Genomic DNA, 27,504 nt, shown 5'->3' with positions numbered 1-27,504 from the left:
TTTCTTATATTGTATTCTATCCTGCCAAAATGCACTCAGCATCAAAGACAGACCTAAAACCTAGCTAACAGAAACAAGTTAAATGCGAGCATTTCCTTTGGTTCCAGCTATTTTCCTGTGCTTCACAAAGAAATCAACTTGAGTATGAGTTCCACATTTAAATTAATTATTAAGTTATTTTATTAAATATACTTAAGCAGCTTACCAAACCCCACCTCCAGTATACTCACACTTAATCAACCCAGATACAATTATGGAAATCAATAAATTATCGTGGTTGGCAAATTCAGACATGGTCATACAAAGCTTTTGGTTGCCCTAAACGGACTTGATGGTGGTTAGATTATCATCCAATCATCCAATCAATTCCAATAACTAGGTTCCTTGAGACCATGTCCTCCCTCTAGGTCAGCACAAGAAATGCTGGGAGCTCACATTTCTACTCTTTAGGCTATGAAATGTAACTATCATTACCAATTGTGGTTTAAATCATCAAAACAGCCCAGGGTGACATGTAACAGTGGCTAGCAAGTCTTTGTTAGGATCAGCATTTCAGTAGTTACTTTGCACAATTTTGAAGGAGGATAAGGGGCTCTCCGGATGTGAGGCAAAAGTCTTCCTTGTGGAGGGGCTCTCCGGATGCTCTCCGGATTAAAATCATTATTGGCGTTTCCTTTGGTAGAGTGAATAACCAACAAGGGCAGACATCACAAAAGTCCATATCACCTGTCAAGAAATGACCGCATAAATGGACTATGACATATTTGAAGTCGAAAGAAAAAAAATTACAACATGATGGTTTGAAGAAGATGGAACAATATAAGAGAAACTCCAAGGGAGTACTAAGGAAAAGTAACAGTTTAATGGTTTAAAGACCATTAGAGCAGTTCAAGAGAAACTTTGATAATTAAGGATTAAGGAAAAGGGTATTGGAATTACTGTATTGATTGTATTCCACCGTTCCAGCCTTCTTATCCTTAACTGCATCTCATCTATAATGCCTTCAATTGTGACTTCCCTACTTGGTGAGGATTCTGAAGCTGAACAGCTGCCCTGCTTTTGCACCTCAGTATTACAACAGAACAATAGAAATGCCAAAACAATGAAATAAAATTCATGCTTGGATAAGTGAGTTCTCACAAATGAAAAGAAATATGAGATCTTCCTCGCTTTTGAAGTTACATGGTTTTCAAAGAGCTCCTGATTTGTGGCTTTCTTATCACAACTCAGTGGGGGTGGATTGGGACAAAGGCATCTCATAGTTACAGTAATATCATTCTTAAGTGATGACCAGTAGAATTGCGAATGGGATGTCAGCGAAAACAAGGTCTTGCTACTCTATCTGGAGGCTTGAGTTCAAGTGACATAGTATTGCAGCTATTGCCACTCACTCAACAACTTTTGGTTTATATCAGCAATAAAGTTGGAAAGATTCCTGCAGAGAAATCCTGAGATTTGTATTAAAATGTTCTGCTCCAGCCAAAACCTTGTACAAACAGATCAACATCTTGATTCTATCTTAAAACTTTTGAGTAAGAAAAGGGCGCTATTTTTGGGTAAGTGGGGATTCAGGGGAAGTTACTAAAGCCTACTTTGCATGATGTTCAGATGATAGTATCAAACATTTATGGCCATGCTAGCTCTACGACTGACTGCATCAATAGAGCAATTTCCATATCAGAATTCGCCGAGTTATCACAGCCAGATTCACTTCCAAGGCCCCGATAAGTGGTTAAAAGAGCATTAATAGTAGCCCTTGACCTAGAAACAGAGTTTGAAATTGTATTTGAAATCCATTGGGATTCAAATTTTTATAACATGAGAATGACGTCTAATGAACAAAAATAGACTGTTAGGAGGTGCAAATGCACAGGACAAAAAAAGGTCATGGAACTTTAACCAAATCACCGTTTCCATGCAGAAACCAGGACCTCTGCCACTACTTTACAGCTACTGATGGTCAAAGGAAAGTGAAGAGGATCTTGGTTTTCTCTTAATTGGTTCATTTGTTCATATTAAATATTATATGTTTATTTTTTGGTTTACAGGAATTTCTAATCATCATTTCATTGCAACTGCCTAGCACAATACAACATTGTGGGATCCCAATGAACTATTCAGTTAGGTAGATTCTTTTTATTTCAGTTTGAACTTTATTAGATAACCAATTTTCATGAAATACATGCTTATAATCCCCATATAATGAAAAAATACCTGAGATTGAATAAATTCCACAAGTTCCTGCAACCTTGCAGCTTGGTGTGAGTGAATGCCGCTGGAACTTCTTTCAGATGCTGGCAAGCTTTCCAGAATTATTTGAAGATAACTCTAAGAATGCAATAAAATAGTCAGCTCTATTGACTTAATGATCATATAGTGGAAACAAAGCAAGCAAACAACCACCAAAAATATCATGCAAGCATAAAACAACCTTTGTCGTATATGACCCATCCAGCTTGAGTGTTGACCCAGCAGCTGCAACGGCTTCTTTGTTAACCCCTTTGATTTGTAGGTAAGGGCTGACATCTTGTAGATTATCAACCTCAATAAGAATCTAAAAGAAAAAAATCCAATAAATTTAATTTCATTTCAAAAAATAGAAGCATATTGATTTAGGACTTTAAACACCTATAACTAATTCAAACATGATAAACAAAGTTGCATGGGCTACATAGATTACCAACCAAAATGATAAAAAATTTCAGAAGGGAATCCAGAAGACAACCACAGGGAGTTGATCATCATGGGAAAATACATCAAGCATTGTTAAAAAGTCCAGGAATTACAGTTGAAACTTAATTTTCATTAATGTTGTGGAGCACATGCATTTTTTTTCTCTCCTCTCTTATTTTCTTCATTTTTCTCCTCTTCTTGTCAAACAACTAGATCAAATACTGCATATTCTAGAAAATCTATCATAAAAGTTTGAATTACAGAGATATTTAAAAACAATGTTCCATTCTCATAAAGAGTTTATCAGTAGTTCAATGTCAAAGTAGGATATTTGGTCAAAGAGAGCAATTAAAGGTTGTCAAGAACCCAATTTAGGAATATGTGGAAACATAAGAAATAGACACAGATGACATCGCAGATGAGACAAGAGAGAGTTGAACTGAGACAAGATTTTAGCCATCAAGAATTGGATAGCCATAGTTAATGATTGGTTCTTCATTGGAATAAGGATAGGATCAGAAAACATTAGATAGGTTGAGACAGGATATCCCCAATCCTATGGATATTTATATTTCATCTATTTGAGTGGAATTTTTAAATTCCATCTAGACACCAATATTTCATCCAAACCTCAGTTTCCTCCATGATGCTTCTATCTTCTGGGGGAGAAACCACAGGCCTAGGAGCACAAAAATCTCCACTCCAACACCCTGTTCACCTTTGGTGAGATCTTCAGAACTCCACCAAACCCTACACCTTACTACCCCTCCTTGAAACTCCACCAAGGACTTCACTCTTCTCCATGAAAAGGAAACAAACAGATCATGATGATAAGACAAAGTGTTTGATTAGTTGGTTTTTCAAAATCTCAATGAATCTACAATGGAAACCCTTGATTTTTAGAACCAAAAATCCAATAAGAGCAAAAGTTGTCTCATAACTGACGGGCCTCTCTTGTGAAAATTGTAGCTTTCCTTCCATTTCATGGACTTTGAAATTAAGGAAACCGAGTTAATGTCAAATTAGGAAACTTTTACCCAAGAAAAGTTTCCAAATAATTTCCCAAAACCTATTATAAACATGGATTCCCTCAAAAACCCTTCTTAATTTGTAAAAGCAATTCTAGAAGCCAATTTGTTATTAAAATCTTAAGAGTTTTGACTTTAGGAAAACTTTGCAAAATTCACCCAAAAAATGCCCAATTGGTCAGAAATGTGAATCAATAAGCCATTGCTTCTTATTAAACCTGCTAGATGCAAGCATATTGCCAATCAATCCACATGATATGCCTGGTGCAACATGAACTAGGGAAAACCCAAGTTCGAAAAACTATGTGAGTCTAGAAAAGTCGTTTTCACAACTTCAAACCATTTTTCCATGACCTTTTTAAACAAAAATCACCAACTTATACCCATCACAACATTTGAGATAGAATAGCCAATCCAATTCAGATGATGCTTCACTCTCCATAATTAAAAATCCATTATCTGGAGTGAGGTACTTGAGTAACTCAACCATTATTGGAGCTGAATTTCCATATACAACAATTTTGGACAAAACCCAAACAATTTGAAAGGTACTAGGGAGTAGGGACAATAGGAACAAAACTATATGCATTTGAATGCTTATAGGTATTTCAGAAACAACTCCTCTGTCAGTTCCTTGCAGTTGGGAAACTGCCAGTGCAGGTAGATGTGAGCACATTGCATATATGGGCAATGTGCCTCCTTTTTACTTAAAAAGGTCCACACCTTACCTAGGCAAAAGTTAAGCAAATTTCATATCAGATAAGATAGCAAAAAAATAATTAGGTGAGGAAGTTTGTTGGAAAAGAAGGTACGGACATTGGGTTTTCCTGACGATCCACAGCCTTTGAATCATGTAGCTTCGTTTACCAATAATGCTAGCAAAGCTTAATTTTTTATTAAGAAAACAAAAACCTTATGTAGCATCAGAATCTCATATACAAGCAAAAATAAACAAACACAAACCAAACCACCCAAACACCCCATGCCACCATTCCCAAGACACACCAACATTTTCATGAATGCAGAAAAAACAGGAGTACAGATATAAACTCCTGAAAATGGCTTAAGTTCCAAGAAATAATGCACAAAGTGTAATTTAACAAAGTTTTGGATAAAAAATGCATGCTCATTCTTTGTTCAATAGGTGAGCTTGATTAAAAAAATGTAAATCCTCTCAACCAAAAAATATGCATGAAAAAAATAATATAACCTTTCCATCTTGATAGATGAATGCTGATGCTTCAATATAAGCGACAGCTTGATACCTATCACCACAAAAAGGATAAAACATAGCACTTAAACAGAAAGCAAAGAAATCTATCAGGTGTGAGGCATGGAAAAGAAGAAATATAGTATAATATAACATAATATTTTATATATATAACACAAGGCTATCACAAAATTGATATCATGGTATGCTACATTTACTGCAAGCTCAGTGACTGCAAGCAGTTCGACAGAATGAAAAATATTCAAGTATATATAAAAATAAACAAGCATCAGTTCTTCCAATTTCTGCGCTCTATAGAAACTTCATCTCTTAACTAGCCATGGAACAAAGTGAAGATCATTAGTGAAAACAATTATCATTGAAAAGTAACTTGACCAAACAAGAGTTTTTTGTATTAGGTGAGAAAATCAATAGAATGCAAAACTGGAGTAGCTAAATCCGTCACAAGTAACAAGGCACTGAATCACTGTGCTTTTGTCAGAGAGGATGAGCAATTAACTATCTTCTATTGCTTGCTTTTATCATGAAATAATATTGTCAATTCCAGTGATCTCTCTGCAGCTTTACATATATCCTTTATTCTACTTTTGACCCATGGCAAATTGGTGAGCACAACATGGATTTGTATTGTATCTGAAGTCATGATTGAAAACTAACTTGACCAAACAAGAGTTTTTAGCATTGGCTGAGAAAATCAATAGAATACAAAACTGGAGGAGCTAAATCCATCACAAGTAACAGGGCACTGAATCACTGTGCTTTTGTTATGAAGGATGAGCAATTAATTCTCTTCTATTGCATACTTTTGTCTCACCTCAACAAAGCCTTAAACAATCTGTACAGCTTTATTTATCTCCTTTATTCTTCCAAATGAAATGTTTTCCCATCATTCATCTTGCTTTTCTTGATTCTTCGAAGTCCATTAAACAATTTCATTGACCATGATACAACATCATTTCCCATATTCTCTCTCTCAGAGCAACCCACCTCAACAAAGCCTTAAACAATCTGTACAGCTTTATTTATCTCCTTTATTCTTCTATGCAGGCAATGAAATGTTTTCCCATCATTCATCTTGCTTTTCTTGATTCTTCAAAGTCCATTAAACAATTTCATTGACCATGATACAACATCATTTCCCATACACTTCCAATTCTGAATAGAATCCCCTCCGGTCATAGAGTTTTCAAAGCTTCACCTTCTTAAAGCATCTGTAACCCTGAAAACCCTTATTTTAAACACACTCCCTAGACCTAAGCTCCTCAAACCACTCTTCCTCTTCCTGCACGAAAGCTCTGCAATATCCACTTGATGCAGTAAAACAAATTAAAGATTCCATTTTCCATTTGTCTTAGTGTAGCAAGTGTTATTAGACCATTCTACCATCAATGCTACCTGCATTACTATTAAAATCACCTCCTATAATAAAGATTCCACCCCATTCTCTTACTGTAGCAAGTTCTGTTAGATCATTCAACTATCAATACTACCCACATTACTATTAAAATCACCTCATACAATGAAGACTCCATCTCCCCTTTCTCTTACTGTAGCAAGTTTTGTTAGACCATTCCACAATTAATGCTACCTGGATTACTATTTTTTTTTTTGATAGATAAACATCAGAATATATTAGAAAAGGCTGAAAAGCCGCATGTATACAGGGGGTATACACAAAAGCCCATTACTACCTGGATTACTATTAAAACCACCTTATACAATACTTCACCTAGCTCATTACTTTCCTAACTTTTCAACAATGAATCTAACAAAGTTTGTAGCTTTATAAAGAATCTAAGAACACTGTAATCAAGTTCAAGTTCTTTTCTTTGGCCCTAGAAATGAGGAAAACCCAATTTGTTTAAGTTCGTATCAATATCACTATGTTTAACCTCCAAAATTAGTAGCACAAAACAAGAAACTCATCAATCCAGTTAATGAACTTAATGAAATATGCCGTAAAATAGCTATTGTCTTCATAACCAGGAAAGGAAACAAAATTGCATGTTAGTGCTACAGAATTCCAAATATGTTGCTTACCCAAGATTAAGGAGGCCAGAGACTGTACTAATGCTAATATCAAAATCCACTTTGGGTTGAATGATGAAGTTCCCTTCTCTAATTGGCTAATAAAAACAAGTTACAAGTACATAAGAACCATGAATTCACCATGATTTGAAAGAAGAAAGTCTTCAGTATTACAACAAGAAAAAAATATATCATAAATACATTGAACTACAAACCTCCCGTATCAGTAATGCAAATCTGCCCTCGCAAATTCTGACTCGTATGCAATCACTCTCAGTCAGAAACCCATTAGCAGATGTTCCAGGAAGCTTCAAATATATATCAATGAAATTTTGAACAGAACTACAGAATTTTGCAGGGTCAAGAATTTTTAAAATATCTTGATAAGCCACCTGTAATTGGTTAGAAAAAGTGTTAAGAATATCACAGGGGGAGGGAACCACCTTGAATGGGCCAGGGATAGTAGCATTATAATGAACTCACTTGCTTGTTACTCTTTAAAACAAATAATGAACTCTCAGGGGAAAGAACAGGATCAAAGTCATTTCGAATTTTGAGCTGCAATAATTTAAGAAAACATTAGCACTAAAATTACAAGTCAAAATCAAATAGTTTGGATGAAGAACGATAGAATATCAATCTTACTAAAAGGACAAAAAAAAAAAAAAAAAAGAACGAAGAAAATGTGTTCCATCTGCAGGGATAAAATAACTTTCAAGTTTCTTATATTTGATCCAACATCCAATAATTTGTGGTCAAAATCTTATAAAGTCAAAAAATCAGTTCTTCAAAATTTAGGCTTTATTTGGATCTCACAAGAAATGAGAGAAAGAATATGCTAAAAACTGCCTGAGAAAGGCATCCATCTTTAACCAATATTCAGGGTCTCTCATCTTTCTCTTGTTCTTTCCAATATAAAAAAGGAGCCTCAATATACTGTATGGAAGGTTGACATTTTAAAATGACTCAGAATGAAAAAAAATGCTGAAATGCTCTGAACTGGTCAATATTTAATAGAACCCTAGCAACTTTTGGAATATCCTTACACATAGAACATGAAAAACAAGGCTAAAATTGTTGGATGACTCCATTTCTACTAACATGTGCATGAACAAGATGTGGTTCAATGTGCTGCTGAAACATTGGAAAAACCGTCATCATGATTTCATTTTGGGACATAAAGCTTCTTGCCCTACTTTTATCCCTTTGAACACGAGAAATTAGATGTGAATGAACACCTCCAACCTGGTTGCAAAGAAGAAGTAAGTTAGTTTTTTCATCATCAATTAAGACTGACTAATGAAAACATGAACACAGTGATAAAAAGGAAAGTAAACCCAGATGGAATGAGAAGTCATACGTACAACAGCAATCCACAAGTCAAGTGATTTTCGGATCTCAGGATGCAAAGCATAAACCCCTTCAAAAATCACCTGGCCAATTGAAAAAAAATAAAATTTTCACGGATCAAAATTTTCAACTGAAGTTAGTTAATTAGCACAATTCATAAAAAAACTATAAGCCAAGGAGTTCTCTCTTAGAGATATCAGATGCTCAAGAGACCATTCAATCCATGAACATGTTGTATCCAATCCATTATCCTCCAGCTTAACTGCATCACCTAGAAAAAGCATCCCAGCTCTTGGAAAATAACTAACCTGACTATTATCAGGCACATTTTGTACACCTACAAAAATAGAAAGCTGACCATATTTCTTAAGTTGCTATTTCTTGGCCTTCTTTGAATCTTCAGAGTGCATTTTCCTACTCCAAATTATTCCCTTAGGCCTTTATTCACACCCACACAGGAAAATTTAGAACATTCTTAAGACTCGGTTCTCAATATGAAGCTGTGATTAGGATAGCCATGGTAATGGAGCAAGGCATCTCACAAAATTTCAAGAAAGTAATTGCTCAAAGGAGGCATTAGCCGAAAAAAATTTCCCTTTACTTATTGATTTTTGCCTCTTTATAACACATGTTAATTTGCAGTGAATCAGTGATTCAAGGTAAACTAAATCCAAGAGAAGGAGGCCCTGAGAGTGATTTTAATAAATGTAATAGCATACCACTCCACAATCTTCAGAAACTTCAAGTTCCTTGAAGCCACTCCGAGCACCAGTCTCCAAGTCAAATATAGGAACTTTTGTTCTTCGGCAGTTTTTTACATCATCAATATTCTGCGAAACAAGTTATAGAACTATGATATTAATATGATTAAAATAGTTGTTCTACAAACTAAACATAAACAAAATGACAAAAAATGATAAATGCATTCTCTTTTATATGCAATTATAACTGCCATTAAATTTGAAATTATATTACTGTTCATGGACAATTTAATCAGTTAAAATTACAGCAATAAATAGTTAATAAGTTAAGATGTGGTTTGCCAAAGGTTTAGAATTTTGACATGCACTATAGGGAAAAAAAATTCAGAGAAGAGTTAGAATAGTCCAGTTGCTCAAATGTTTTTAGGGAAATCCAGAAATTATATGTATAGCAATACTTCAACAGGGTGACATAAGGATTCTTTCTTGCTCTGCTGCCTCCAAGTTTCCAACTTCTATGATGGGCAGCCTGCGGCCCTATAGGTTCTCCCATTAAGTATCTTTGATAAATGACCAAGGCATGGAAATTTTACTTCCAATAACTTAGAATAACTCCATTAATACTGCCTGTTATAAAACTTGTTTCCCACTCAGTATCATCATTTGAAAGTTTGGGGGGTCAATGGCACTGCACAACAAGGTCCCAGCCCCATAGTGCCAGCATGACAAGTGGATCAGGAAAGGATAAGTGAAAAATTGAAATCAGGAACAAACTGATAGAGTTTCCTTGGGAGTGAAAAGTTGGATTGGAGCAGAAATGTAAAAATCAATAATATTCTTGTTATAACTTTTGTTCATCAACCTACCTTAAATCATAAAAAGGTTGGTTGACTGTTGTGCATCCACTAGACCATAAAAACCTGTTATTTCATCTGCTTCTAAGAATATTTTGGCTTACCATTTCTAAGTCAAGTTCGTTTATCTGATTAGCCATCTCATTTAGCCCAAATTTATGACAATAAAGAAAATAGTATCAAAACAAAATGGTCAATTATATACAAGATGTGTTACCTTTGAAAGCAAAGACAGATCAAGAGAACTAAAATCATCGCACTTAAAGTCCTTTACATGTTCAGATTTATAATAGCTTTCAAGGGAAACTACTTCACAGCCAACAATATTTGCCATTTTATGAGCCAAACTAGTTTTTCCAGATCCACTTGGACCTCCTGCAATAACAATTACAAACGTAAGAGACCATTTCAGAGCTCAAACAATTGGAACAACTACATTAGCGCATGTACCAAGATGACAAATGTCATTGTAAACCATTGAAGACATCGGTTCTAAATCTTTTTAGGGCCCTCTTTTTTTATTATTATTTTTCCCTTTTATTCTTGAATAATAATATTAAATATATTATGGCCCTCATTCAACAAAAAGGACAGGATAATTGAGAGTCCCCTAGAAATAAGGACATAAATGAGAATCGGATATTAAGTTTTTCCTAGCTTCATCTGTGTCTATGTAGCATGGTTGAGTTGGTAACTTCAATAAAGCATGGCCTCATGTATAAAAAAATTGGGTATACAAAATTGTCAATCATGCATCCTAGGATAGCAGCCAACCCTGCAACACTGGATTGTAAACAAGCTAGCTACAACTCTTAGTTGGGACCATGTATTGCTGGGTGGGATCCTACTCTACCTGAAAATTGAAACTTACGTAAGAGGTTGTGTGTTTGAATAGATATGAGAACTCACCAATTTATTTAGACTAGTTTCATGCGCATATGTTAAAAGTAATACTGCTTTATGACATTTTAACACGTCAATTTCTATTTAGTATAGGCCCAACTAAACATATGTTATCACAAACTTGAATAGTTGATTAATCCTGACAATCCAAGTACTTAAGAAAAATGCAAGTATTGGTAAGAATATCCTGAAACATGCAGAGTGGGAAGGAGGGGAAAGACAAAGAAAGAGCTATTAAACTCCATATTACCGATTCCAACTATGACTGGAAGACCTTTATTCTCCAACAGAGCCTGAAAAGAAGAAAAAATAGTGCATGAAATGTGGATCTGACAAAGATATTAATGAACTCTCTTGGATTTGAATGTCACAGAAAGGGAAACTCTGACAATTTCCTATCAATTTAATCTTCTTACCTGTATTGCCTGAACGGAGAGAAGCAATCCTCTATCCAAGTCATAAGAATCAGGCATTGGAGCAAGACGCAGGGTATCCCTGAAAGATGAAGGATCTGTGGTTGCTTCATGAGAGAAGTCTAAACCTATGAAGTGATCACACAAGAAGGAGACAGCTACCTAGCAAAACTACTGAACACAGAAAAAATATATCCTCTCAGTAGAGTACCCATACCTGTGACAGAACTATCAGCATGCAGAGGATCTGGTGATATGAAATGCCATGTTGCCAGCACAGGTTCCATTTTGGATTTGGTTGGGGACCGCGTCCATGGCTGAGATAGATCTTCAAGCCGAGTAACAAGGTTTGGTGTGATACGAATTGGCTTTGGTGCAACAACCACCTTTTCTTGATTACTGGTAGGAGATATACTGGACAAGAGTGGTGGTGTATTAAGACGTGGTACACCTGTAACAAGCTTAACGAATTGGAAAGAGCAATGACTAAAATCTGAAAGAAAATAAACCAAAAGGGACATGTATAGGTGGGGAGAAATGAAAATGAAAAAGAAGCCTTGATCTCAACCCTTTCTCTCAAGAATCAACTCTAGATACGATTTAGTGATCCATGGTCCATTGACACCCATCCTCAACACCTCTGCACCAACTGTCTGCAAAAATGAAAAACAACCATGGTAAAAAGAAAGTACTAATCCACATTCCTTCCTGGTTCAAGGGATGAAACAAGACACTAGACTGCCAAGAACAAGAAACAGCATACAAGAATCCAAATTTTGTAAAAAGATGGTGAAGAGAAGCATATAAAACTAAAATTTTAGCAAACATTTGATTCATACAAATCCATGAAACATATATAAATACAAAATATATCATGTAGAAAGATACAACCAAATCAAATAAGATGAAAATAATAGAATATACATCTGGCTTTCGAGTCTTCCCAAAAATTCAACCAGAATCCTAATCAGAAATACTAGACAACAAAGAAACCAATAACTATGAAAACTCAGTGTTGACATTAAGTTCCATCTCTAACAAAGAATCAAGTTGTGGCAATAAATATGAACTTTTGAGCCTTTTTCCGCATCTAACAAGAAGTCCAAGGTCCTCACAAGAAGATGAAGAAGAAGGTAGTATTAGATTCATAGCTAAGCCAAGAGTCATTTGAACTTTCACACATTCAAAAGGCTATGCTAATTTATGAGGAGCACAGCAACATTTCACTTTTTAAATAAGAAAACCACAGAATAAGCCATCTATTTTTGGGAGAGTAGAACAGCTTTAGAAAATTGTTAAGGACAAAAAATAAAAATAAAAATCAGAAAAGGTCTTCCTTGTTAAAGGTGGGGAAGTATATGGTGAAATAAAATTTTGAGATAAATCTATCCTGAGACATGGTTAAAAGTATGAATTTAAAAATTAGGATGCATCTCATGGATACATGGTGCTATCACTGCTATGTATCAAAGTGAGTTTTTGGTCATCTCTTGTTTTGGTTGTGTTAAAAATTAGCATTCATTTCTGTTCCCTTTCCAATAAATTATAGAACTTAAACAAAAGCAACTTTAAGAAGGGGAAAAACAAGTCTCTCATACATTATCGTGAACAAATAATAATAAACTCATGAGAATAAACTGATCTTGTAGGGCCTCATCTGATACTTGATTGGTAACAACCATATGTCAAAAATATTAGACAAAGCTATCCTGACTAAAATTCTTTAGCAAGATCAATAAGTCCTTACTTTCCTATCTGTGCCCCTGAGCACCATGAATGTTTCACCAAGACTATCAATAGTTTCAAATGACATGGAAAGATGTCCATTACTGACTGATGTAGATGCCCGTTTATAACTCACTACAACTGTGTAGCCCAAAGCTAGCAACCCGCCCAGTGTCATCCGCCCAACCTGTTCCAATATTGAAGAGATGAAACAGATAAGTAAAATCAACTGAAGTAAAACAAAATTTATTTTAAAAAAATACAAAACATTTGACATGGCTCATTTCACAGAATTTCCTGCAGCATGAGGAATACTTAAATATACGGAGATGGAGGAACAGATGCAAAAAAACATGATACCTTGAAACTTCAACACAAGGTCAGCACAATATTTTTTTTGATAGGTCACTATATAGGAAATATTTTATTCAATGAAGCAAGAAATTATTGTTCGATCAATATTTCAATCAACTAAATTACATTAATTACTTCCAACCAGATTGGTTCATCACAACAACACAAATAAATATTTCAACTTTTCAAGAAAGTTTGTCCCTCAAGGATGGCTGAGTGAAATTACCCAATTGCCCTGCCTTCTTCCTCCTACCACATTTACACCAAAGCTCTAATCTTAATCTTATTTTCTTCCCGTTCCACTTTATTATCTTGTTCCCCTTCCCCGCTTCATCTTCTTTCCCCTCCGCTTCTCATTTCCATCTTCAATTAATAAATAAATAAAAAAAGATACCAAGGGCAGCTGTTATAGCAACAGTGCCATGCCTGCTGCTCCTCTTTTTTTCCCCTTAATTACAAATAGAGACAAGAAGAGAAGATGAAAAGGTGAGGGAGAAGAAAAAGAAGATGCGACCGGGGTTAGGCTTTTCGGTTGTGTTGGGTGGAAGAATTAGATTGGGGCTATGAGGTAGTTTCAAATGCCAGTTTTTGTTTCTTTTGCTTTCTTCAACACCCCCCCCCCCCCCACCACCACCTTTTTTTTAATCTAGGGGTATGCAGACAAAAGGGTGGGGTCCAAATGGGATCCCCTGCATGGGAATCAATTGACCAAGGGAATGGAAGGCTTCAAAGTTGTTATTCACTACCTGATAAACACACAATTCATCAGGAGAAAAAAGAAAGGAATCACTCATTGGTCACTTCAAAGCAAGAAATATCTAGGGACAAACTTGATTGAAAACCAGTCTCTCAATCAGGCTTGTGTATCTATTGTAGGGGTAGGAGCAGGGTGGGATGTTATATGGTATCTATTGTTTTATGTTATAACAGGATGCTGTGTATGAAGGCGTAATATAACATCATGACATATATAGAAATTCCTAAAACTGTTGCTTTTCCTCTTCACTCTTCTTCTAAGTTATTTCTCATTTTATTTTATTTTTTTGTCTAGCATTCAACAGTGTTACTCAAAAACCAACTTAATATCAGAGCATTCAACTGCCGAGGCCAGTAGAAGGGTTTTACTTCTAGATGAAAGTTTCCAGCAAGTTGATGACATTAGCAGCCATAGTCTAAAGTAGGTATCGAGACCTAATATCTATTAAAAACTTTGAGAATTGGCTTACATTTGATTTGAACAATCCTCAAAATACCAGGAAAAAGTCTTTACCTCAAACTCAGCTTTTGGCCTAATAATGTAATTTTTGTCAACGATCCTCTGGTCACCCAGTGATAAATAATATCTGATACCAGATTGCCGCACTTTAATCCAATCATTTATCCGTGCTTCTTCATTTGCTGATGGAGGCCTAAGGTACATCTCTATAAAACTGAAAGCAAAATGAAGGTTCTGATACATTAGTTGCAACCAAAGTTAATAGAAACCAAAAGAAAAAGGAATGTAGATTTATTCAATATTACTGTCAGAGATAGGAATGAATAGTTATCAACACACTTACTTATCTGTTTGTGCTTCATTTCCGTGAAAAGAGTAAGCAGAATGTCCATTTGGCGTCTGTTTCAATTGCTTAACATTTTAGTTCAGGAGGATAGTATAGCAGGTATCACTAGAAGTCATGAGAAATGAAAAATTTAACATCGGTCGTTTCATTGAGAAAAGCAGTAGTGGATGGGGAAAGCAAGTGCAATGAGAACCATATTCCTAGCATATCATCATCAAGGGAAAAAGGCAGATTTGCATCAAGCAGATCTTGAAGCTATATGAGTTGTTCAGGCTCCATCATGAGATATATTTTACAGTAAAAGATCAGGAAATTAAATGAAACAAGACTATGAACTTGCAAAGCTATGAATCAGGGCACTACATGCAAAGTAGCGTTCATTGGTTGTACACCACAAATTACAAAGAACCTTCCAATGCCTTCGAAATATGAAAAAGATCAATTCAGCCCTCTTATGATGATAAGTTACAAAAAACTCATAAAAAAACTCACCTTTTACCAACTTAAGCACACTTTGGGTTCATTATATGAGAAAAAGGATGACTATGCTAGTGTGTGTGAGAAAATATCAAAGAAGCTAAAGCTTAAATAAGCAAATGATTAAAAAATTTGAGTAGAAGCAAGATTTACAAACTAATTTAGAAGGACAATTAAATTGAAACTATACATTTATATTGTTAACTTGATAGACATTGTTGACCCACTAATTTACAATTTAAGCTTTTAGGCAAATTGGCATTGAACATCCAATCAAAGCCCACTTTCCCGGAGGTTTGAGGCAGGAACATTTATTCCCTAGTTCTTTTTCTCTCTATTTCTCTAGATTTGTTAATTCACTGTTTCCCATTCTATGTGCAGGTTAGCACAGCACAGGGTGGACATGAAGGGGGATTTAGCCTAATATACATTATTAAGCCAACACTTAACAGCATAAGATTTTGAGCAAATTGGTGGTTTAACATATATCAAGGATAGGACTTTGTGAAGTTTCTATCGAAAATGTCTGAAAGTAATAAAATAAATAGTTGCTAGCCATAAACACAGGAAAGAAAAGTGTAGATGCATTTCCTGAATATGTGAATTGGCCATAATAATCATTAAGAAGAACTAGAGAATATTTACCAACCTCACTTTTGCATTTTAGCTTGTAGATTGCTTCTCTAAATGATGAGACAAAGCTGTTATTTATTCTAATCTGCAGAAAATTTTAGAAAGATTAAGAATCAGCAACAAGGTTTACAAGGTGAGGGCATTTAAACACTAACCTGAGCATGATGAAGGTCTGGCTCAATATGCTTTCTGAATAATGGGAAAATGCTGTCAATAAGGTAGTCCAAAGAACAAGAATCTCCAATATCATATCGAACTTTGGAAAGAAGGCTAAAATGAACACCACCAACCTGACTCACCAAACAATTTTCACTTAACATTATATTGATATTTTCTTAACAACCAATGATTTAAGTTAACAAAGGGTCATAAAAAAACAGAATGTGACTCCAAGGAACCAAGGAAAATATTACCACTGCAACCCGAATATCAAGCAAAGATCGCAATCTTGAATGTAGAGCATAAGTACCATCAACTATTACCTATAAATAAAGTGCAAAGTCATGAACCATATATAATTTCCTATGAACAAACTGGAACATAATGAACCAGACAGAAATTGTGTTTAATCATAGAAACAGTTATATACACATACTTACCACACCAGATGAAGCACTCTTTATGGCTCTTGAATCAACACGTCTCTTTTCTTGGAAATCAAACACTGGGATCAATGTATCTTTACCTCTTATCAAATCCTATTTCAACATAAAACCCTATTTCAGAATGTGCAAACACAAGAACAACTTTACAAAAGTTAAGATTCAGGATTCAACATCATAATTTTCTAAGGCCACCGTTGAGCAGTGAAATATTGGAAATGTGACCATCCTTATTTTGAGCTCATGTCAGGTTTCAAAGTTAACTTGCAAAAGAGCGAGATAATTCCAATTGGTGAAGTGGAAGAATTGGACACTTTGGCTTCTTTGTTTGGGTGCAAGGTTACATCTCAGGCTGCCATTGGGAGCATTTCACAAGACTTGTATAGTGCGTGATTTAGTCGAGGAGAGGCTTAAAAGGAGATTTACCCCCTTGGAAGAAACAACACTTATCGATGGGAGGACGATCGACCCTCATAAAGAGTACCCTCTAAAGCCTTCCCATATGTTTCATGTCCCTTATTATGATGCCTAGGAAAGTGTGGAGAATGTTAGAAAAATATCAAAAAGGTTTCTTGTGGGGGAGTCATTCTAAGGGGAGAAAGATGCACCTTGTGAACTAGAGCACAGTGTGAAAAATATAAGAGGAATGAGGGATTGGGAGTTAGAAAGTTGGATGTCCTTAATAAAGCGTTGTTAGGCGAATGGTTGTGGAGAAATGCCCTTGAGTGTAACAAGAGATGAAGTAAGGTAATCCAACACATATCTTATTAAAAAAATTCCAAGGCAAATATGGCAAGGTGGAGGGAGGTTGTTGTACTCTAGATGTGAGAGAAGCTTTTGGTATGGGTTTATGGAAACCAATTAGAAGAGGATGGGAGGAATTAAGTCTTAGGACCCCTATTCTACTCAAGAATGGCCTCAAAACCAAATTTTAGTTGGATAGATGGGTAGGTGAGTGTCCTCTAAAAGAGGAGTTCCCTCAACTGTTCAGAATTGCCTCTAATGGAAATGCAACAATAACTGACTAATGTATGGCAAGGAAGGAAGAAGGCTCTTCATCCCTCTTGTTCAAAGGACATTTCCAAGACTAAGAATTGGGAGTTGTGATGCAATTTGTAGAGCTGACCCACAAGATGAGAGTGTTAGAATTGGTCAAGAATAGTTGACTTTGGAGGAAGGAGAAGAAGAGGACTTTCCAAGTGAAACCTTTCTATAACTCTTTTTCTTTTCGATATTAGATAAGATGGGTTTTGGTGAGAAGTGGATCAGATGGATTAAATGGAACATATCTACAGCAAGATTCTCTATCCTCATGAATGGCACTCCATCTGATTTTTTTAAAAGCATTAAGAGGCTTGAGGCAGGAGGACCTGCTCTTGCCCTATATATTTATGCTTGCTATGGAGACTCTTAGCCACCTTGTCAAGATGGCTAAGGAGGGGGGTTTCTTGTCGGGGTTTAGGGTGAGAGACAAAGGTGGTGCAAGGGTGGAAGTATCTCTCCTGTTGTTTGTTGTTGATCCTATTTTTTTCTGTAAGACTTCTTTGAACCAAATGACTTATTTGAGTCGATTTTATGTGGTTTGAGGCTATATCTAGGTTGTAAATTAGTCTAGATTAGAGCAAATTAATTCCAATGGAAATGGTGGAGAACTTGGAAGAGTGGGCTTTAGAGATTGGTTATAAGGCGGGTGGTCTTCTGTCTACTTACTTAGGTCTTCCTCTTAGTACCCCTTTTAAATCTATGGTGGCTTCAAATGGAGTGAAAGACAGGTTCCACAAAAGACTAGATATAAGAAAAAGGCAATATATCTTTAAAGGAGAAAGGCTCACTCTAATTCAAAACCCTTTATTTAGTTCTTCTATCTATTTTGTGTCTTTATTTTGCATGCCAAGGACAATCAAATTGAGGTTGGAGTGGATTCAAAGGGATTTCCCTTCGGAAGCCAGGGGCTCTTGAAAGAAAATCACATTTACTAAGGTGAGCAATTGTTTGTTCAGATAAAAGGAAGGAGGCCTTGGGTATTAGGTGTCTCTCAACACTTAACAAAACACTACTTTGCAAATGAAGTTGACGTTATGCTGATGAAAAAAGGGGGGGCTCTATGGAAGCAGGTTATAAGTGGAAAGTATAGGGAAGAAAATGGGGGTGGCCATCTCTTGAAGTGAGAGATGGGTACAAGGCTAGGTTATGGAAATCCATAAGGAAGTATTGAGATGTTTTAAGTAGTAAAGTTTCTTTCTTAGTGGGTAATGAGCAGAGGATAAGGATTTTCTAAGGATAAGTAGTGTAGAGATGAACCTTTGTATGTTATTTTCCCTTCTTTTTTTGTCATTGATGATTCGAAGGAGAAGTGGGTGACGAATGTATGGAATCAGTCAAATGAAATGGGGGATTGTTAGACTCCTCACTTCTCTAGGCTTTTTAACAATTGGTAGGTGGAAAATGTGGAGCAACTCCTTTTGAGACTACAAGGGAAGAGAGTGTATAAGGAAGAAGAAGATAGGTTGATTTGGATAGAGTCAAAGAGTGGTAAGCTTTTCGTCAAAGCCCTCTACACTAAATTAGAGCCAAGAAGTTCAATATCTTTTGGAATTCATGGGTGCTGCCCGAAGATGGGTTTCCTTGCTCATGAGGCTCTGTGGGCAAAAGGTATTAATTTTAGATCAACTTCAAAAGAGAAGATGGCCTTTGGTAAATATATATATACATTTGTCATAACAAGGAAGAATTCATTCATCACATCCCTATTCACTGTGTCAAGAAAAGATTTTTATGGTAGTTGTTGTTTTTATTTGTGTGCCATGGGTACTTTCCTTATCAATTAGAGGAACCCTCTTAGGATTGCATATCCCTTTTGTGGGTAAAAAATGAAAAAAGACAAGGTGGGCAGCTCCCATATGCATTTTTTTTTGGACAATTTGAAGGGAAATGAACAGAAGATTGTTAAAAAACGAGGATCAATCTAGCCAAGGCTGAAATACACTTTTCTTTGTAATCTTTGGTCATGGACTAAGATGTTTGTAAATGATGGCATAGTTGTAAAAAACTTATGATACATGATATGATACAATAATACAATACATTTTTTTATGAAAATCGATACATATCACAATCCATATCTAATTTTAAAAAGTATTTTATGATAGATAGTACAGTACGTGATATTACGATACAAGAATACATACATCTTCAACTATTTTTTATAATTTTTAAGAAAAATCAAATTAATTTTTTTGTTTAAAAAATTGTTATATTAATTGTTTAAAATGTACTAAAAGATTAAAAATTGATCATAAAAAAGAGAAATAGGTAAAATAATTTTATATGAAAAACTATACTCTTGTTGTCAAATGTTATATTAGAAGTCAAGTAAGTTTATTTTTACAATAAATATTGGAAAGTTTTCATTTGAATGATTTGAATGTTGACAATAAAAATAATGGTGATTAGTGAACAAAAATTTCTACTTAATATATTAGTTTGTTTTATTTCTCTTTTGGTGGAAAAGGAATAATGATGAACTTGAAAGGCTAAAACTTTAAAGATGACACATAAAATGTTATATACATATATATATCAATGAACAACACAATAAGTGCATATGCCTAGTTAGAATTTGGAACTAAAAATCATAGATAAAAATTGAAGAAGTTTATTTTTGTGAATTATGTGATGAATCTATCTATTAAAGTCATATTTTATTAATTTGAACTTGTCAAAACTCTAACATTTAATGTTTTCATATGATATAATATAGTTTAACTCTTTTGATCCTATTATCTTTCATAAAATTTGTTATATATTAGTTAATATTTCACACTTTCAATAGATATACACGCACATATACATACCTTTTCTATTTATCTTTCACTATATAAAAAAATTTACAATACACGATACAATACACAAAACAAAAAAAATAGAAAAAACGATAAACGATATGTTTTACGAGTTAACAACTATGGATGATGGTCCTTTGTCTTTAATGACTTTGTTGATTGGTTAGGTTCTTATTGTGAGTGTAGTTTTTTGTAGCCCTTCTATTCTTTTGGTTGCGCGTTAGGTGACCATTCTATTACTTCCTACGTACTTTGGGGCACTCTTTTTTATGCTTTCTTTAATATAATACTCTCTTCTTTTATCTATTAAAAAGAAGAGCCATGTTCCTTACCAAAGAAATTTGGGCCACTTGTGCCCCTTCCAGAATATTTTTTTTCTTAGGAGGTTGCATGGAGAAGGATCTTAACCATTGATGTTCTTATGAGGAGAGAATGGTCGACGATCAATAGATGTAGTCTTTGTAAATTCAATGAGGAATCAACAAACCAATTCTTATCCATTGTGACGGAATTGGAAAGATGCGGGACATGTTGTTAGCAATCTTTAGGCTGCCATGAGTATTTTTAGATTCTATAAAAGAGCTCCTTTTGGGTTGAAAAGTCAAAGGCATGAAAAAAAGGCAGAGGGGGGTGTGGAGTATGGCTCCTCTTTGTTTGTTTTATGTGTGTGTAGTGGAAAAGAAATAGAAGGATATTCTATAGGGAAGAGCTCAACAACCCTAAAATGAAATAAACCCTTGTTAGGTTTTTTATGAAGTGGTCTAGAATTGGGAAGGGAATGTGCTTCTCTGATTGATTTTATTGATGATTTGAATTGTAGATCTTGCTTTCAATGTCACTTCTTTTATCTAGGTGGCTCCTCTTGTTTACATAAGGTGCATCCCCTTTTTTTTATTGGTGCTTTCTAATATTGTTTGCCTATCAAAAATAAAAATAAAAAATAAAATAAATAAAAAATAAAAATAAAAAGGAGGGGAGAGGAGTCTTTACTTCAGCAAAACTGAAGGAGACCCCTTCTTGGCAAAGAAAATTGTTCTCTCCCAAGGAGTGGACATCCACATGGCGGTGCTTCTTGACAATAGCACCTTAGTATGGGAAACAACCTCTAAGATAATTGTACATAGATGTCCATAGGCATGAGATGAGTGAAATCACATGAATGGATAATCATAAAATCTACTTGTCAGCAAATCATCAGCCATGTGTTGCTGCTTTATAGATGCTTTGATGTGAATCTTAAATGTCATATTGGAACCTACGGTGTGGGTGGATAGATCCACTTGGTAAACTGGAAATTGGGGATCAAGTATCAACATAACTTGACTAGGTTTGACACATGATCAAGGCAGGTATTACCACAACAAGTGAAATGGAAATTGGAGGTCAAGCATAGGTTTGACACATGATCAAGGTAGGTATTACCATAATAACTCTACCCAAAAGTTAAGTGAGAAAACATAAATGTGAATCTAAGAGTTATTCTTCAAAGAAGCCTCATAGAATAACATGGTACTGGCAGCACCTCATAAAAATAGTAGGAAAGCTTCTAGGTTCATTCAAGTCTTCAAAACTGTTTTTGGGCAATATCTTTAAGGTTTGAGCCCAGTCCTGTAACAAGTTTTAAATCCTCTAAGATATAAACTATGTTATGTGATTAAAAGAAGAGCAGTAAATGCAAACCTCGAGATTTGAAACCAGTGCATCAAAATCTATGGAATTCAAATCATTTCCATCATCCACTCCATCACGATAGTTCTCCATGGATACAACAGTACAGCCAATGACAGATGCTACCTTCTCTGCTAAGCTTCAACAGTTGAAGTTGCACAATTAGTCAGAACGATTCAAGAATAAGGCAAGCACCGATGAAGTAGAGATTATTGCCACTAATTTCCTTCCCCTTTTCCACCGAACGGTTGCAAAATAAGGGGACAAAAAATAAACTTCACAAAGCATATTTGTACCTTGATTTACCAGAACCACTGGGGCCGCCAATGCCAACCGTCACAAGACCATCTTTCTTCTCCCGAAGTTCTTGAATGGATTTTACCAATAAATAATACCCATGATCAAAAGACTGCACAGTGCCAAACCAGCAGGAATTAGCCTTCTCAAACGAAAACACAGAATGATTAAAATTTCAATGTTAAGACAATAAAGCTCTGTTTGATTGTGGGAAACAGAGGAAAACAATCATAAAGATCGAAACTTTATGTTGCCTGTTCCATTTCCCAATAAACCCAATTCTTTCCATCCGATTTCTCGGCAACCAAACAGGATATTACATATCATCCACTTTTCACAATGATCGATTTCTACACCCTAGACAAAATTCAAAATGCCAACAACAATCTCAGGCAGACACCCAATTCACCACCAAAATAAAATAATAAAACAAACCCTCATAGATAATTTCCGTGTCCATTTTATTGCAGGGAAATCGTGGCTACCAGGAAAAAAGATAAAATTTTAAAATTTATAACTGGTTGGCAGTTACAAAATTATTATTTTTGCTTTCTGGGCAACCAAGTGGAACGTGAATTGGAGAAGAAAAAAAAAACCTAGGTAATGGGTGATCGTACCACATGGAGAGGGAGGGATTGGAGAATGGAAGAGGATGACGAAGAAGTGGATGGCTGCTGCTGGTAGTAGTCTCGACCTCCTTCTTGGAAGGCTCTCTGCACCACTTCATCATCCATATCTGTGCCTCACCCTCACCCTGATTCTTCCTCTTCACCTTTTTCTTGGTTTTCCTCCCAATTTATTAAAGATGAAAACAGAATCAAAAATGCGTTTGCTTTGGTTGCTTGTTGGCTTCACACTTTTAATTTATACTTTCCTCCTCGCCAAACGCTCTTATCTTTTTCCCCTTTTATTTATTTATTATTTTTTTCCTTTTGAGGACAGAATTTGCACTCCCCATGTTCTCGCTACCATTCCCATGTTCTTTTCCTTTGGTTTTTTGTTTCGTCCTTTTACAACATGTTTTTAAAAAAGAGGGGAAAATAAATAAATTATGCCATGTTGGATAATAATTTTAAAAAATGTTTTTATAAATAGTTTTTAAAAGCTATTTTATAAAGTAAAAATCTGAAATATTTTTTTTAAAAAAATTATACTCAATACCTTATTTTTAATCATTTACATAATTATATGATTTTTTTTAAAACAAATTTTATAAAACAAATAAAAATAATCAAAAAATATTATTTTAAAACACTTTATTTTCTGAAAATATAAAATATAAAACAATTTATGATTACTAAAAATATTTTTTTTCTTAAAAATAAAATATTATTCTCAAAAACAGTTACGAAACATGTCCTAAAAAATCTTATCAACATGAATTGAATTGATTGAAATTAAACCATCAATTGCATTTTGAAATATTTGGAACCGAAATGAAAGTAAAATGATTGCATTACTTGCACAAACTTTTCAATATTAAATGAGTGCTCCATAAATTTCATTCAAAATCTCAATAAAAATGAAATCCGTTGTTCATATTGATTATGTCTCATATATTATGATGATGCACAGATATGTTTAATAAAATTTTCAATTTTTTAATAATTTGAGATGTAGAGCATGATGATTTCTTGTCATCGTCTGATGAATTTCGGTCTGAATTTTGATGACATGTATACAAATATAATTAGTTGACAGAGTAGCCATAAAATAGTAGAAATTGAATCCTGTGCCACCTAAAAATAAGATTCATAAATAAGAAAAGGTAGAGAGGCTTACGTTAAGAAAAGTTAGGTGAGAAAGTGTTGGTCCATGCCATTTTGCCTTAGAGGTGTTGACTACTGAAGCAATCTTAATTCTGAAGTACTTTAGCTTTCAAATACACCGTGGCACCCTCTTCTGTCAAAGGTTTTAGGCAGAAGATCACCAAATATTTATAAAAATAATAATATTTATTTAAAATGAATTCTTTAAAGTTAATATTTTTTCAAGCTCGGTGGGAATTTTTTACACTTTTTTTTTGTTTAATAAATTTAGTATGAAAATCAATAATATATATAAATATATATTTGGTAGAAGTTTTATTTTGGTTAATATAAAAAAAATTCATATTTAATAAAATTTTATAATCCCGATATTTAATGATTTATAAAAGTGAATGATTAAGTGGTGCTGACAGGGTTGCCATTGGTTTTTAAAATAATTAGCAAACAATTTAAAATAGAAAATTGAGAGTGTTGGAGTAGTAGATTACTTCGACTGAAAATATAATAAGGAGACCAATCAAATTCAATGAAAGTGAAGTAGATTAGTGCGCTTTGGATTGATGAGATTTTCTTTTAGGATTTTGAATACCGGAGGTCCTCATTATGTTGGAAGAATTTTGGATTTCTATCAACGTCTCATTGGTTGGATAAAGGTATTGTAAGGGCACAAAAATTAATAGCGGTGACACGGTTGGGTTGCACATTAGTCTTCTTTCCTATTTTTGGTTGTTTTATGAGATTATCTCTTAAAGAACGATACGTAGACTTGTCATTATAGTGTAGTCAGATAAGTAAATGTATTAGAGTACTTTGTAAAAGATAAATCTACTCATCTATTAAATTAGTAGTTCTCTTTATTTACTCGGGGACTTTGAAAGCATGTGATAGAACTAGTAGAAAGAAGAACAACCCACTCTTTCCCCATTTGATGTGAGTTGTTCTTTTAACATGTTGTAACTTAGACGACAAGTACTTTCTCTCATTCATAAACTCTCGAGAGGCATGACTCCTTAGGAGTGACTATGCTACGTTATAATTCAATATTCAACAAGTGGGTGGTGTATTTTCCCAAAGTATTTCAATATTCAAAACAACATAATACCTAGAAAGGATGAATTATCGAAAATCAGGTCATGTGTCATTCAAAATCTTGGGGATTCCAAGGTGCACTCAAAAGGGGAAAATTTATTCACGAGCATGCCCTTCCCATAAACTACAACACCATGGCTGCTAAGACCTTCATTCTTCAACACACGGGTAAGTTTTGCAACTTTCCTTCCAAATCCTTTGGTTTCATATCAAGATCCTTTCACTTTTCCTTCTGATGATGGCACCTCGAAACCTCAAAAAATCAATAGAGATTTTTAGGCCTCCCATTGATATTGACTTTGATTGGGAGGGAGAAATTCATGGTGCCCATTTTAGCATATAAGTGACTCAACAATGTGCCCAAAAGAAACAACAATAATAAATCCCAAAAATCTAGTTTTACTCAACCAAAAGAAAATCTAAGAGCGGAAAAATGAGCAAGGATAAAACAATCTTCCATAGGTGACCAACTAGACTCCTCATAAAGAACAATGATAGAAAATTTAGTTCTCAATGCCCTAATAAAGATTGAACACTCTCATCTTTTACCCTTATGTCAGTTTGGTTAATTTTTCCTATAAAAAGCGATTGAACTTACACTCTCACTTGTTATTGTTCCATTCTCTTCTATAACGTATTAAGTGGGTCCTTTTCCAACACATGATCCCCTTCAACCAACCATTGTCATTGCTCCAGATCTTGAGACAAACATCCTTCTAATTGTCATTCCCACAAAAGATGCCAAATATAAGAGCATAAAAATTAATGATAGTCCAAGGTCCTCTTTCTTTTCATCATTTCTAATATTTATAGTTATATTGTAACATAATCACATTCTTGCATTTACCTTCTTTCTTATTTTTTTAAGAAGTGACAATGATAGGTTGTTGCTCTATGAGAACTTTTTTTAGAGAGCAACATATGGTTACATAATTTTATACTAAACTTGCCATGACAAAATACTCAGATTTTGTTTAGTACTTTGTAAAAGGCAAATCCATGTAAGAACTTTACACTTTCCTCCATTAAATCAACAGTTCTCTTTATTGACTTAGAACTTGAAAGCATGTGACTGAAAAAGTGAACAATTACATGGAATTAGAAAATTTATATGACCTAAAATAGTGATACTTAGGTGAAATGTTTAAAGGAAAAATACAAGAAAAGTTATAAAAATAATAATAATAATAATAATAATGAAATAAAAGAAAATAAAAATTAGTTTTATAAACAAATAATAAAAAAGATTGGAGTAAGGGATACCTTTGTTAAATTTAGATTTCCAAGATTTGAAGAACATATTGAACTAGGAGAAAGTAAATGAATCACAAAGGTTGTTTAAATCAAACAAAACTAGTCCAAACTAACCTTATTAGATTAGTTTTAAATTGTAAAAGGCTTGGTTCGGTTTTCGCAAGAGAAAAAACAAATTCAATTAATTTGGTTTTCAGTTTGGAAATATTAAAACAAAGAAGATCGAATAGACCAAACTTTGTATGTGTTGGCCTCCATTTATACACCAATCCATCTCCAATGGGGTTGAAGCTTGCCAAACATGCCAAGTGTTCATCTCTAACGGGGATAACACTTACCAAACATGAAAAAAAGTGGTCTTCAGAAGCAAATGACTGTCCCATCTTAAAAAAGAGAAGAAGATGGACCACCCAGTCACTAAGGGAAAAGAGAAACACTTGAGTTTTTTCTCTTTAATTTTTGTCAACACCATGAGGCCTTTCACAGGAGCAAAAGGAAATCAATCTGAGAAATCGACCATCATTACCATGACATCTACATCCTCACCAAGATCATTTTCATGACCATACCAAATACAAGCTACAACTTCCCCTCAACATCCACACCATAGACCTTTAGCCCAATCACTATCTCTACCCAACTCATCTCCACCATCATCCCTACCAATCATTTTCACTCCACCATCTTAGTCCCCATCGATTAAACCATCTTCTACACCTTCACAATTCTGAATTCATACCCTTTGGGTACCCACGAACTACACCCAGTGAGTGTTGTAGAACGAGTCGAGGAATGAGGTTGAAGTCTAAAATTAGGCTCATACCAATCCTTTAGAACCAAATCAAATTGATCTCAATATGCTTGGTTCGGATCAATTTTTCTCATTGCATAGGTACGATTCGGTTTACTTCAAACACAAGCTGATCAAGTCAATTAGATCACAATTTTCCCTAATAACCAACTGAACCAAGCCTCCTTATACCCCTAATTACAAGTCTCCCTTGGAATCAAGGTTTTTGATGTTTGAAGTATCTTGCTATTAGCCTATTAT

General features: G+C 34.6%; 1 protein-coding gene across 3 annotated transcripts; it reads right to left on the bottom strand.

Annotated features, from left to right (window-relative positions):
- Positions 1–156: 156 nt before the first annotated feature.
- On the bottom strand, positions 157–23,238 carry LOC117917850. 3 transcript variants are annotated; one of them, XM_034834283.1, is made up of 26 exons: positions 22,959–23,233; positions 22,341–22,453; positions 22,057–22,183; positions 16,532–16,630; positions 16,346–16,414; positions 16,088–16,222; positions 15,949–16,017; positions 14,820–14,875; positions 14,531–14,690; positions 12,929–13,093; positions 11,750–11,834; positions 11,399–11,632; positions 11,185–11,279; positions 11,019–11,061; positions 10,083–10,240; positions 9,030–9,140; positions 8,325–8,393; positions 8,062–8,205; positions 7,444–7,518; positions 7,176–7,352; positions 6,973–7,058; positions 4,912–4,966; positions 2,432–2,554; positions 2,215–2,328; positions 940–1,053; positions 157–726 (listed from the first exon to the last, which is right to left on the bottom strand). In XM_034834283.1, the coding sequence occupies exons 1-26, from the start codon at positions 23,073–23,075 to the stop codon at positions 661–663; spliced, it is 2,859 nt and encodes a 952-aa protein (XP_034690174.1). In that variant the 5' UTR covers positions 23,076–23,233; the 3' UTR covers positions 157–660. The 3 variants fall into 3 exon arrangements, with proteins under 3 accessions (XP_034690174.1, XP_034690184.1, XP_034690192.1); XM_034834293.1 differs by lacking the exon at positions 22,959–23,233 and having other exon boundaries at positions 22,057–22,175; positions 22,341–22,431; XM_034834301.1 differs by lacking the exons at positions 157–726; positions 940–1,053; positions 4,912–4,966 and having other exon boundaries at positions 2,221–2,328; positions 22,959–23,238.
- Between the last annotated feature and the right edge of the window lie 4,266 nt (positions 23,239–27,504).

The sequence above is a fragment of the Vitis riparia genome, chromosome 1 (assembly GCF_004353265.1).
Source record: "Vitis riparia cultivar Riparia Gloire de Montpellier isolate 1030 chromosome 1, EGFV_Vit.rip_1.0, whole genome shotgun sequence".
Classification (NCBI taxonomy): Eukaryota; Viridiplantae; Streptophyta; class Magnoliopsida; order Vitales; family Vitaceae; genus Vitis; species Vitis riparia.
The sequence above is the reverse complement of the archived record's forward strand: the minus strand, read 5'-3'. Positions and strand labels throughout refer to the sequence as shown.

Coding starts and splice junctions, on each gene's coding strand:
- LOC117917850 (XM_034834283.1), bottom strand. CDS start 23,075: ATGGATGATGAAGTGGTGCAGAGAGCCTTCCAAGAAGGAGGTCGAGAC. Junction 13,094..14,530: donor GGCCAAAAGCTGAGTTTGAG/GTAAAGACTTTT, acceptor ATATTGGAACAG/GTTGGGCGGATGACACTGGG. Junction 9,141..10,082: donor ATCTGTCTTTGCTTTCAAAG/GTAACACATCTT, acceptor CTTGTTTCGCAG/AATATTGATGATGTAAAAAA.